Source organism: Engraulis encrasicolus, chromosome 2, assembly GCF_034702125.1.
Source record: "Engraulis encrasicolus isolate BLACKSEA-1 chromosome 2, IST_EnEncr_1.0, whole genome shotgun sequence".
Taxonomy (NCBI): Eukaryota; Metazoa; Chordata; class Actinopteri; order Clupeiformes; family Engraulidae; genus Engraulis; species Engraulis encrasicolus.
Window position 1 is genome coordinate 40,297,903 of NC_085858.1, and position 13,220 is coordinate 40,311,122.

At 43.4% G+C, this 13,220-nt stretch overlaps 1 protein-coding gene across 1 annotated transcript; it reads left to right on the forward strand.

Annotated features, from left to right (window-relative positions):
* The first annotated feature begins 306 nt into the window (after positions 1 to 306).
* On the forward strand, positions 307 to 10,163 carry dus1l (dihydrouridine synthase 1-like (S. cerevisiae)). Its single transcript, XM_063188646.1, has 13 exons — positions 307 to 878; positions 971 to 1,079; positions 1,272 to 1,322; positions 1,583 to 1,695; positions 1,796 to 1,878; positions 2,026 to 2,129; positions 6,563 to 6,710; positions 7,243 to 7,339; positions 7,776 to 7,864; positions 8,199 to 8,359; positions 8,724 to 8,761; positions 9,121 to 9,196; positions 9,399 to 10,163. The coding sequence occupies exons 1-13, from the start codon at positions 642 to 644 to the stop codon at positions 9,560 to 9,562; spliced, it is 1,470 nt and encodes a 489-aa protein (XP_063044716.1). The 5' UTR covers positions 307 to 641; the 3' UTR covers positions 9,563 to 10,163.
* Positions 10,164 to 13,220: the final 3,057 nt, after the last annotated feature.

A 13,220-nucleotide genomic window follows, 5' to 3' on the forward strand; every position in this document is an offset into this window, starting at 1 on the left:
GTCGGGGTTAAATGGCGCAAGGTCTTCTCACACAACAGCACCAAAAATTATATTTAGCATTTACATTTTTGTACCTGTAGGGGGAGGGCCATGGGAAAACAAAATTGAAGTGGGGGGAGGGCCATGGGGAAAAAATTGAGGTGGTGGGGGAGGGCCATGATTTTTTTTTTGGACCGGACTTCCAGCGCACCAGCCCTCCCCCCCCGGTAAATAACGTACAGTCCCTTAGATTGTTTTGGAATAGTGGAACCAAAGTTACTCAGTATCTGTATTCCGAACGGTACCATAAAATTGTTGCACCACACATTCGCTGGAGAAGCTCGCGTGAGTTGTCTCGTCTTGCTATTCACACTTTTGAAGTGCACTAGTCGGTGGATTTTGACATAATTTAATCTGGTTTGGACGGTCTCATAGTATATTCTCAACATACTAAATACATTACAGAACATTGCCAGATGTAAAGAGTGCGCTTTGACTTTTGTCATGTCAGGGCTGAACCAGCTTGTGCTGACAGAGAGAGAACGCAACCCTCGCTTACCTGATCTGCATTGAGTATTTTTATGACTTGGATAATTGTGTTGGTAAGAATATATTAAGCCAACACTAACAGTTAGAGGTGAGAAATTGTCTCGACGAGTGTAATGGCGAAGCTGAAAGGCTTTGATTTCTGGAAAACGACTCTGAAAGGAGCTCGGTATGTGGTGGCACCTATGGTGGACCAGAGTGAACTGGCATGGAGGCTTCTCAGTCGGCGACATGGAGCGGAGCTTTGCTACACACCGATGTTGCATGCACAGGTGTTCGTGCGAGATGTCAATTATCGCCGGGAGAACCTGTATAGTGATGTGAGTCCCGAGGACCGACCGCTCATTGCTCAGGTAACCGTAGAACTCTGGTGTCCCTCCTGATGAAATACAGCCATCTAATTACCCTCATGTGTAATGATGATCATTTCATTGTCGTTCTACAGTTTTGTGCCAATGACCCAGAGGTATTCGTCCAAGCTGCTCTGATGGCACAAGAGTACTGCGACGCCATTGACCTTAACCTGGGCTGTCCTCAAATGATCGCTAAAAGAGGTATTCAAACAAAGTAACTTAGCCTTTGTCAACCTACAAGGGATGGCCTACATTTCTCATTGTATTTCTCATTTGTCAACACTGACAGTCAAAGACCCCCAACACGCTGGCGTGATGAAATGAACTGTGAGTAGTGTAACAATTTTGTATGTTGGTTTCACCTTTTCAAAGTAGTACTTTTCTTTTGCACAGGTCACTACGGGGTCTTTCTTCAGGATGAGTGGGAGCTACTTGAAAAGATGGGTAAGCATGACCCTATGACGTGGTTACACCAGATAAGACAATGAGCCCATTTACATTACCACAATAATCAGGTTATTGGAATAAAGAGGTTATTAGAGTAAACTCTTTATGGTCGTTTAAGTTACATGCAAGGTGCTTGTGTTCTACTCAAGGAATTCAAAACTTGTGATTGGCTAGTTTCTATTCTAGAATGTCAATAACCCGCTAATAACCTGTCATTGACTTCATTACTCAACTCGACATTGTCTTTTCCCCCTCAGTGAAATTGGCAAATGAGAAGCTTTCCGTGCCCATAACTTGCAAGATCCGGGTATTTCCCGAGATTGAGAAGACGGTCCAGTATGCCAAGATGTTAGAGAAAGCCGGCTGCCAGGTAGCCACATTGAAAATATATTTTGGCCATTCATTGCTCACCTAGGAAGTGAGCAATCATTGTCTCTTAACATGTCTTTGTTCTGTTGTAATGTTATCAGCTGTTGACTGTTCATGGCCGAACCAAAGATCAGAAAGGTCCGCTGACGGGCATTGCCAGCTGGGTACACATCAAGGCTGTGAGGTGAGATGGTGCAGTTTCATGTCATGGGCAAAAAATGCTACAACCCACTTGTGAGAGATTGATATACATATGAACCTCCTCTGGCTCATGGTCTGTCTTTTTCTTTGTTTCCATCTCTCTGCTTGTTGCATGTCTTTACTGTGGCAGGGAGGCAGTGAATATCCCAGTGTTTGCCAATGGAAACATTCAGCACTTGAGTGATGTGCAGCGCTGCATGGAGGAGACGGGGGTGCATGGAGTCATGACTGCAGGTAGGAGCTGCTGTCACCTTTGGCCTAGACCAGTGGTGGGGAACCTTTTTCAGTGTGGACCCCCTTTTGGACTTTTGGACCCCCCACCCACCATAGCCTAGCAATGGATTGGATAGTCTCTCTATCATAGTCTTAGCCTAACAATGGATTTCTAGCAATATTACCGGACAAACTAAACTATTAATGGAAAATCGAACAATATTAATGGACGAAAAATGGCCTTATTGACAAAAAAATGCCCAAGTCCCGACCCCCAGACGGACACCACTGGCCTAGACAGTTATGCCTCAGAATGCTATTACCATTGCCCAAAGTAGTCGTGTGCTATGGTGCAACCACCTTCAACTAAGACAGAGATGTCTTAGAGGGGCTATGCTGTACAACGACAGCATAGTGGGGTAACTATAGAGAGGGTGCAATATCTCAAGCATGGAAATTAGGCTTAGGACAGGAGGGCGGCATTTGGTGGGGACCCATGATGGCCTAATACTAATGGTTAGGGAGGAGGTTTTAAAATCAGAGGGCTGCATGTTTGAATCCCACCTTTACCGCTCCCCACACCTCCATCCATAGCTTCAGTGCCCTTGAGTAAGGCACCTTACCCCACATTGCTCCAGGAGGGACTGTAACTAATACCCTGTAAAATAACTGAGTCGTTTTGGATGAAAGCATCAGCTAAGTGTAGTGTGTAATGTATAACTAGAAGCGCTCAGAGAGCGCAGACCTCCGCCAAGGAAGCTGTTTGATAGAACATTTGACTGTTACACCCTAAGTCTTTCTGCCCTCTTTTTGTGGAGTCCCCACAATTAAATTTCTGGTCACTAGGGGCGTCTAGATATATAGGCCAGCAATGGTGAATCTTAAAAGTCCTGGTTCCGGTTCGTGACCCGGATCACCACCAGAATTGACTCACTTGTTCCTTGGGTCATTACTAACAACAGTCTTTTTCCATTTTCCCTCGGGTTGCCGTATGTTGCCGTATGTTAAAATTAAATAAAGTATTTTTGGAGTTAATACCCAGTGTGCGGACCGCTTCATCACACTCATTACTAACAACTCCACAAAGTTTCGTCCATATCAGTTGATTCGTTTTTGAGTTATCCTGCTGTCAGAATCTTTTAAAAAGTCCTGGTTCCGGTCAGTGATCCGGATCACCTCCAGAATTTCATAACTTGTTCCTTGGGTCATTATCCCCATTAACTCCACAAAGTTTCGTCCAAATCCGTTGATCAGTTTTTTTATTTATGCTGCTGACAAAGAAACAAAAAAAACAGACGGACAGACAAACAGGCAGACAAACCAACACGACCGAAAACATTATCTCCTTGGCGGAGGTAACAACTAATGATGGCAGTCTGGCACAAGCGCGCCGGAACGTGTTTCAAACCATCAACAGCGAAAACCATTAAACCACTGTTCCGAAGTTTGCTTCAGTACGGAAAAACCATGTGATATATTACGTATGAAACAGTAAACTGGTTCAGTTTTCCGAAAGCATCTGCAGTGTTTTGCGCTGCCACACGAACCAGCAGGCGCGTGCAAATGTGTTTGGCCTGTTGCAGAGCCGTCTGCCAGGTTGCAGTGAAGAGAATAGATGGCCTTTTTTATTGACTGTCATTAGGCCTATAAGTCCCACTTGATACACAAGTAGACAATGCCATCATAAGTTATGAACACAACACAGGGATTAAAGTTTTCCGTCACTACGACGGATTTCCGTCAACTGGATTTTCGTTTGGACGGATTTCCGTCCGTATAATTTATGTCAATTAATTTACAATTTTTACTTTCCAACTGAACACAAATCGAGAGCATTCCTGGTCATGAGAAGGTGACGAGAGGTGTGGTTGGTGTACGGATTTAGTTATACACTCCATCACTGGTGTGATAGGCCTACAATTCACTCATCAATAGTTTTTTCAAAAAAAAGAAGAAGAAGAAGTAGTACAGGACGAGCATTCAACAATTCGGTGGCGGCGCAGCGCGAGAGACTAAAAAAAATAAATAGCCAACATTGTTGCTGATGGCAGAAAAGAAAATAAGTGTAATACTATGTCTTTAAAGTGCAATGACAATCGTTAAACGAGTTGGACTGAGATTCCAATATGGGCTAATAATGCATATGCATGGAATGCATAGCTGGAAGAAGGTAGGACACGTTTCCATTATCGTTGCACCTGCCGGGGCAGATTGTTAAAAAAAAAAGAGAGAGAATAGTTTACTTCGACTGCGCATGATGTCTTTTTCATGAAGGGTTTGCCTTTTAAGCATTGTGGCTTTTACTAACACTATTCATAGCCCCAAGGGGACGGCTATCTTTGGAAGCTAGGATACCACGCGTTTCATCCTCAAAGTTTAGCGCGTTTGACTGGCTGCGTAAAAGGGCTATTCAGAACTAGCTCTAGTTGTCTTTCTGACAACGGATACTTAAATGTCTCATCTGTAATCATAGCAGATTAACTTTGTTGTTGCCGATATATATTCAAGAAATAAGTTAAAAATGGGTTGCATTTTACAGAAGTCACTGTTGCTATCCCAGGCAGAGCCAATATTTTATGCCACGTCTTGTTCTGTCTGGGAAGCAGTGTTCTGATGGGTGGACTCATATGGTCGATAAATGCCGTTTCGATGTTTGTTTCACTTCCAAGGCTTGTTGTAGGCTATTGTGTGATGCTATGTTTTGCTAACTGCAATAGTGTGCAGCAACAGTTTTGTGTGTGCTTCTTTTTGAGTGGCTCAACGTCTGTGTCCATCTTCTAGGACTATGCGCTTCGTTTGAGTTCAGTTATTTGCGCACTGCGCACTCAGGGCTGATGGGTGGGCGATTTGCCTTGATTCGAGTGGAAAGTTGCGCGACAAGCGTGGGAAAGTGTGTTACTTTTGTTAAGCGATAGACGCCTGACTGTGAATTTGTCGTGTCTGCGTGCGTCGTGTCAACTTGTATGAGAGAACACGAGTGCGTGTAGGAAGCGGGGACGGTTTTTTTATATCAATGGTAAGCGTGTGCCTGGCACCGCACATCGAGAGGCAAAAAAGTAGCCATAGGTTTTCAAAACGGTAGAACACAGAGGCAGACTACCGCATCCTTTTTGTAAACGTCAACAAGTTGTTTGTAACAGGATGCATAGTGAAAAAGGGTGAAAAACATACAAATAAGTTATAACCAACAACTAGTTTTCTCCCTCTGATTGCTATGACCAGACAGTGCATTGTTTTATAAATGTCAGAAATACAACTGCAAGCAATGCGCACCAGTGCTTTTCACCAGAACAGGGATCACTGTATCAACGCATTGCAATTCCAAGTCAATAATTCTGTGAGATCAGCTACCATTTTGAAGCAACACTCATTGTGAATCCAATCTGCATAATGTTGTGAACAATTCATAAATAATGGGTAGAAATAAGAGGAAATAACCAAAACATGCCCCAAATTGCAGTTCAGTGTTTGCAGTCTGATATAGTATCCATCATTCCTCCATTCTCGGCCAGTTCTAGTCAATCTGGTGGCCTAGGCCTGCCCCCTTTCCCTTTTTTGTATTTAGAAATTGGCATCTGTAAACATAGCATTGTAGGCCTACATCTGATTGAGCACATCTGATCTAGTACCTACAGGTACATTCATATTGAGTGTACACAGACCTACTTAGTGTATAATGAATATTCATTGTTAATGTGAAGTGTAAAGTTTTATGTTGGTTGAAGTTCTGATTTTGTGGCAGTTTTTGGTATTACTGGCACCCTCAAGACATAGGCCTCTGCTCTAGGCGACTGCCCTGTCTGCCTATGTCTAGCGCTAGCTCTGACACCATTCCTTGTGTAAAACCAGTGTATGTTTCGTTACGAGGGCAGAGCCTGGCTACATTGGTTTTCGTAGGGTTACGGAGTGATACTCGATCGGGTACCTAACCGGTAAAAAAGTTCAGTCAGATTACTTTTTTTTGCTTTAATCCCTGCACAACAAGGAGAAGACATTAATGTTCAGCAACGCTTTATTCTGATCGCCAAAAAAAATCCTAATAATAAATGAATAAATAAATAAATGTGGCATCGTAGCCTTTGTAATGTCATCTACCTCAACTGCCTCATCAGTAGCCTAAAATGTCAAATGTCGGGAAGTTAGTGTGCAAAAGTATGAGCTCAGTCCAATATTGGGGATAATGTCGCAGATGATGAGGGCACAACATCTCATCTTATCGAATTGAGCCTGTTTAATTGCAAACATGGCTTTTCACCAGGAGAGGGCCCTGTTACTGAAGCTTCAAGTACTAACCCAATTTTTGAAGCAATGTGCCTAAATGGTTCAGAGCTTCAACAAAGCTTCATTTGCCCATCACTAGTAACGACCGAAAACATTACCTCCTTGGCGGAGGTAATAATGTTATTAGGTGCGGTGGTCACAAATAATGTTTCCTTTTCCTATCCTTTTCACAGAGGGGAATCTCCATAACCCAGCCTTGTTTGAGGGCCGCAGCCCTCCGGTTTGGGAGATGGCGGAGGAGTACCTCGAGGTGGTGAAGAAACACACTCCTTGCTCCTTGTCCTTCGTGCGGGCCCACCTTTTCAAGATGTGGCATCACACGTAAGACACTCCCAACAAATCCCTGTTCATTTTTCATTTTTGGGCCTTTATTTCTGATGGAAACCGTGAAGAGCGACAGGAAGGGAGTGTGGAGAGAGATGGGGTAGGATTGGGAAATGACCCAGGCCTGATTCTAACTTGGTTGGGTGCGACTGGGCATGCAAGCCCATATGTGGGGGGGCTTAGGGCATTGCGCCACAGTGCCTCCATCTGTTCAGTTTAACCTGAAAACATTACAGCCTGTTTTATGCACTATCATGTATGTTTAATTTCCAACTGGCGTTTTTACTACAGTGTTGATTTGTAAATGCATTTGTCCTGTAATTGTAGTGGTATGGATTGATCGGTGAGTGTGGTCATACAGTATCTGATTTTGTGTATGTCTGATGTGATATGTGATTATGGGTATTTGTGATTAGAGGCCTCGATTTGCTTTGGGTTTAATACTATATCTGTGCCCTAATCCACCCCTATATTATCTGCAGCAGTTTCCTCATCTGTCTTGCTTTCTTCCCACGTGTCTTCTGTGCAGGCTACAGATCCATCAGGATCTAAGGGAAGATTTGGCCAAAGTGAAAAACCTGGAGGGTCTTGCAGAAGTCAGCCGTCAGCTCAAGGAGCGCTGCCAGGTATGCCTTCGTAGCCTGATTATCACCGACTTTCAAATCTCTTCGAGACTTGGTCTGACCAAGAGCACAACAATTAACGTTTCCCAAACGGCATGGTTGACCCGTCTCCCTAGGTTTGCTACTGGTTGACTGGTTTTCAGACAAATTGGGTGGAGTTCCCGATTTTTCGGGAGGTCAGAAACAATATTTACATTGCTCTTGGCCTGACTAGAGGCAACGCTGGAGGTGTTGTCTTACTAGGAGGGTGTGGCTAATGCCTTAGTAGTGCTCATAAAGGATGAAGTCAAATTATGAACTTGTACCTTTAGGATCCCTAAAATATCTTATCCATGTCAATTATCGCCTGGAGAACCTGTATAGTGATGTGAGTCCCGAGGACCGACCGCTCATTGTTTCGGTCCTCGGGACTCACTCATAGTTTTCTCTTCCCCCACAGGAGGAGATAGCTAAAGGAGCAGCAGACTCGAGCCCCACTGGCGGGCTGCCCCTTCACCACTGGATCTGCCAGCCTTACGTCCGGCCTCCGTAAGTCAGCAGGCTACAGCTGCTCTGGTCCCATGTCATTGACATTGGCGTCTGTCTTCATTTATCCACAGCAACACATGCAGGGGGAGCCATAAACTAGCATTGTTGTTTCACAGTTACCTATTGGCACTCTGGAAATCTTTGTATACATGACTGTGTACACGTATATCATTTGATAGAATGGTTCTTTATATTGGCATATTGGTTCTTAATCCAAACTATATATAGATGCGTTCCACATTTTAGACAGTGAAAGAGTGTGGTGTTGGGGAGGGTGCAGCAGCAGTAGCAGCAGCAGCACCATCTCAGTTGGGATGTTCTTGGGTATTTGCAGGCCTAAGGAGCCCGGGAGTGAGAACACGCCAAAGAATCCGGAGATCAAGGCTTCCAAAAGGGCCCTGGAGGACACAGATGGCAGCAGTGACGGCCTGTCCAAAAACAAGCAGAAGAAGAAGGCTCGCAACCCCCACAAGAACTTCTGTCCCGAGCAGAAACGTGAGCAGATCTACTGACTTACATGACAATAACTATGTATTGAATAATAGAATAGTACAGGGGTCCGCAACCTTTCTGGGTCTGAGGGCTACCTTGGGGCTACTTGTTTGTTCAAAATCCTCTACCAATGTCTTGACATCATTCTCAAATCACACTATGATTGATAATAATTTGCTTAGGTTATACAGATTTTTTCTTAATTGGTTTTAAGAAAATACTCTCATATTTAAATTAAGGAAAACATTAACTGTGACTAAAATCTTGTAGTCATCACTATAGTATTTATTAACATCCTTGGTGGGCACCACATTGTGGTATGCTGATTGTTGACTGATATTTTGTTTCTCTTTGCTTTGCCTTACAGCAAAGTACATCAAATGTGAGCAGTGTGGAAATCCTAAGGTAAATTTCTAATCCTGTAATATATTTTTTTCATGTGTACTACAGACACAGAAACATTGACTTCAAAGTGCTGCCCCACTTAGTAGTACTTGGGACAAGTGGGTTGAGTTGTAATCTGCTTTGTATTTACTCTGTCTTCGCCCTAGCTGTGCATCCACTACACATTTTTCCTACTAGTATTGCACTGGTTATGCTTATGAAATACTCTTAAGTGGCCAATCACTACAATATTTTAAGAAGTTAAATGCAACCTTCCTAATACTTAAATTATGCACATGTATGTGAGTCCATGGCTCAGTACTACAAAAGCCGTGCAAGAACCTATCCAAAATTCACGTCTTTTTGTATTGTCTTTTTAGGGAAATAAATGTGTGTTCAACTTGTGTCGGGGCTGCTGTAAGAAGGCGGCCTTTAAGGCAGTGGCAGACTGTCCAGGTGAGTTGTCCAGCCAATCACCCTTCTGGTCATCCCTCACTAAATGCCTTACTGTCAGGTCAGCCAGGGTGAGCAGCCACACAAATCCTTTTGCTCTCTGTTACAGGGCAGTCTGACATTGTAACTGTTATTCGTTTAAATGATGTGTGCTCATTAATGCATTGAAAATGACAAGCATTTTAACATGGCTCTCATTATTAAGGTCATGGGCTAAAGTTCAAGACTAAAGCGCTGAAGCTTCAGGCTGTGGAGACTGAGGCGGGTCAGGAGAATGGAAACGGCAGAGCAGAGCGCATCCAGGAGGAGCAAGCCTCTACCCCACCACCACCCCCACCTGAGCCTCATGTTGCTCAGGCTGTGGCCTAACACCTGGCCCTGGCTGATCACAACCACTGCCATCTTCCACGGTGCTGCTTCTGCAAAAAAAACACTTTGATCCAGACTTAGTCACTGGACATTAATGAAGATGGAGCGTCATGTCGTTGCTGACTGTCCGGCAAGATAAGTGCTATACTAGGCACAGCTGCCCAGGAACTGTCAGATCAAAGGCCTCTTAGGAACCACTGTGTGGCTTTGCTGTTTATTTTTCGGTATAAGAGGGAATAAGGAGTTGGGACACATATCTGGTCAAACCACATGCTGCTTTTTAAAAAAAAAAATCTTGGATGAGTTCCATTCTCTTGTTTTATTTTGGTTTTATTCTGATGTTACTTTTGGGGCAGTGGGTTTTTTCTTTCTCCCTCTTTTCAAATTTCAGTCTTACCAAAGCAAAACGGTGTCGAAATGGTCTTAGAAGTACACAAATGCGTGTTTTCAGTTAACTGGAGAAGGCCTATAAATCGTTCATTGTGTGGTTATGTGTATCTTGACTTAAAGCAGTCCATGTACAAGCCTCAACGAACTTCACCATGAATCTCGATGTTTTTGAACTTTTTCATAGAATGATCAATATAATGGTGTGTGTCAACTGCCTGGAGTTGAGTCAATGAACATTGAAAAATATCCATTTATCTGTGTTGTGAACATACATGTTATATTACGACGCTTCAACCCAACTTCCAAAATGAACTTGAAAGTCTTACTATATATACAGTAACAGGTTTGGTTAAATATAAAGGAAAACAGGATCAGGTAAATCTTTTTATACTTCACTTTGCCATTTTATAAACAAGAGACCAGAAAGTAGCAGGTGCCAGTTAACACCCTGGGCAGCACGGAAGTGTGGTCAGTGAGAGTGATGTACACTACAGAGTTAGTTAGGAGGGTGGACATCACTGAACAGGGTGCACCTGTGCCTTCATATACAACACAAGAGGTTTTTTTGTGTCTGGTTATTTATTTATATCCATCCGCTGGAGTGTATAAATTACATGGATACTGAATGTGTATGTTCCAAGATATTTACATGTACCTCAAACAATTACATGTACCTCAAACAAAAAACATTTGGGAAATGGGTGATTCTAGCCTCTGAAAATGTTTTGAGAAATGCAGGTTTTATAAGGCTGAACTCACAGCTGGGGTGCATTTCTTGAAAGCGCAGTTGTTAGCAGTTAGCAACTTGGGTAGTTGCAACTACGTTTTCAAGAAATGCACCCCTGGTTTGTGTCACTGGAATAATGCCGCCCTGGGTTACTGGTTGGTTACCATTGCCACTTACTCCAACTTAATTGAACTTGGTGTGGAAGAATTTGTAGTAAGCGGTTTAGTGACGGGCTCTGAGAAGTTAACACGGGGTGAGTTGCAAACCTCCTAATGAAAGAGGTCAAAACAAAACTGTAGGTCTCTACTATCAGGAAGTGACAGAACTTGCATCCTAGAACATCCACTCGGTTTGTCAGCCAATGTGTCTGCTTGAAATGGGAGAATGGTCACTTCTGAGGCAACACAAGTTCTCCTTGTAATTGCAAGCTTTAATAATAAAAGAAAGAAAAAGTGGCGAACTGTCTGAAAAGTCCGTTTCTTGAATAAAAACATGGTGCGCGTGTATATTTTTAAAGGTGCACTATACATTTTTGGCAGTGTCTTTCCAGAATTCATGTTTCCCATTCACAAATTTGACCTTTTTCTCTAATGCTTACCACCACAATATTCACTGTGACTGGGAGAAATGTCCACTTTTCATACATTAAAAAGGTGGATCTGCTCCATGTCCGCCATTTTGAATTCCCAGAAATCAACATACTAGTCGTACACATACTATTGCTGCACTCATACTAGTAAATATTAGTTTATTATTTCGTAAATACATAGATGAAAAGATCCAATTTGGCAATAGGCAGCAGTTTCAAAAAGCAGCATAGTTGCAATTCATACTCTGGCCACCATCCTACAGTGCACCTTAAACATTAAGTGATGTGGACATGTTCATTTTCACGCACGGTGACATCAGGAGAAGGAACCTCCTGGGCAGCAGTCATTCCAAGAACTTAGCTCAGTAGTTAAAGTGTTTATGAAACGAAAACAAACGGTCATTCCCATTAAAGCTTTGTTTTTTCTGATAGCATCGATGAGACTTTGAACCCAATCATCCTGGAGGAACTTGTGAAAATGGCAACTCAAAGTGTGAATTCTGTGAAATTTGGTGTGACTAATGAGCTGGGCTGTGACATCATAGAGGGGAGTCCCTGGTTTGCTAGTATGGCGATCTGAGAAAACAACACACATTTGATGGACCCACATCATATAAAGGAACCAAAATTCTGATACAAACATCAGCGTGTCGGAAAACCACACATCCAACCTCATGAGAAAAAAAAACAGCAGCACAAATCTATTTCAGAGGCACTGATACATCTGCAGAAAGTGACATGTCTGACAGGCGAAGTGACGATTGTTGACATAGCCTGACAGTTCGTTTTGTTTATGGTTACGGTTGCTAAGGGCGCTTTGCCATGACCCACAGTGCATGTAGGCTACATGCAAAAATATCATCAACTAGAGAAAATACGGAGGTATTAGGCTGTTGGAAAAACGCCCTATATAGCCTGAGTCCTCAGCATATTTTTAGCGTTTATCATTATTATTATTTTTTGTGCTCAAAGTCACAGGCGTCGCGTGTCCCTCAGCCGGACTCTGAGGATGAGGTGTGTCCAAACGTCAGCCACACGTGCACCACAATACTAAAAACAAACAATCAACGCTTCAAAGTAGGCCTACGCTATGTGCATCTCTGTTTATTCGCTAAGCAGTAGCAGGACTTTTTCTAGGATTTTTTGGCATGAGGGAGCATCATGGCAGGTCACAGGGGGTGAAGGGGGGTGTTCCCCCCCATGAATGAGAAATTTATTAGGGGCGCTCAAATATATATATATATAAAAATAAAAGTATGAGGGTGCACCCACGGAGGTATGAGGGTGGAGCGCCCCTATTTCCCCGTTCAGAAAAAGCCCTGAGTAGCCCAATCTGTGAGTTGGCTGTCCTCGACTGAGAGCACCACGCTGATGTGCGGATATCCTCCCAAAACCAATTTATTGACCAGTTGAATGGCAATCAATAAAAAGTGCATATTCCGAGAGCATTCGCATCGGTTTGGCATGTAATGTGCATTACCCTTTCCTGAAAACAACATACAAAGCAGATGGACAAGGTAAAACGAGTAGCCTAAAGCAAAGCAGTGCACTCACCTGTCTTCGTGCCCAAGCAGTTACAGGGGCAGTTTCAGTCTGCACGCCGGCGATGTCAATTGTTGGAACTGCTTGAGGCAATAGCATTCTCTTCAGTCCAACCATGCCCGCGACCTCCACATTTGTGGTGAAGCACAAGGGGTGGAAATGTGCCGAGCACAACAGTGACCACGAGCTTGCTTCAAAACCACGCATTGGATCCACAGAGCCCTAGCTTGATTTAGCCTTCTCCTTGTCGGCCACAGTTCCATCATTCTTCACAGAAGGGAACTTGTGCAAAGACATTCCTTCTGTCAAGTAGCCATTTTTGCAGCTGGCACCGTTCGGCCCTCCAGCAACACACTGCTTGACACTGCGCTTTGTTTTGGTACTAGCCGCCATTGATCTGAACAAGGTGG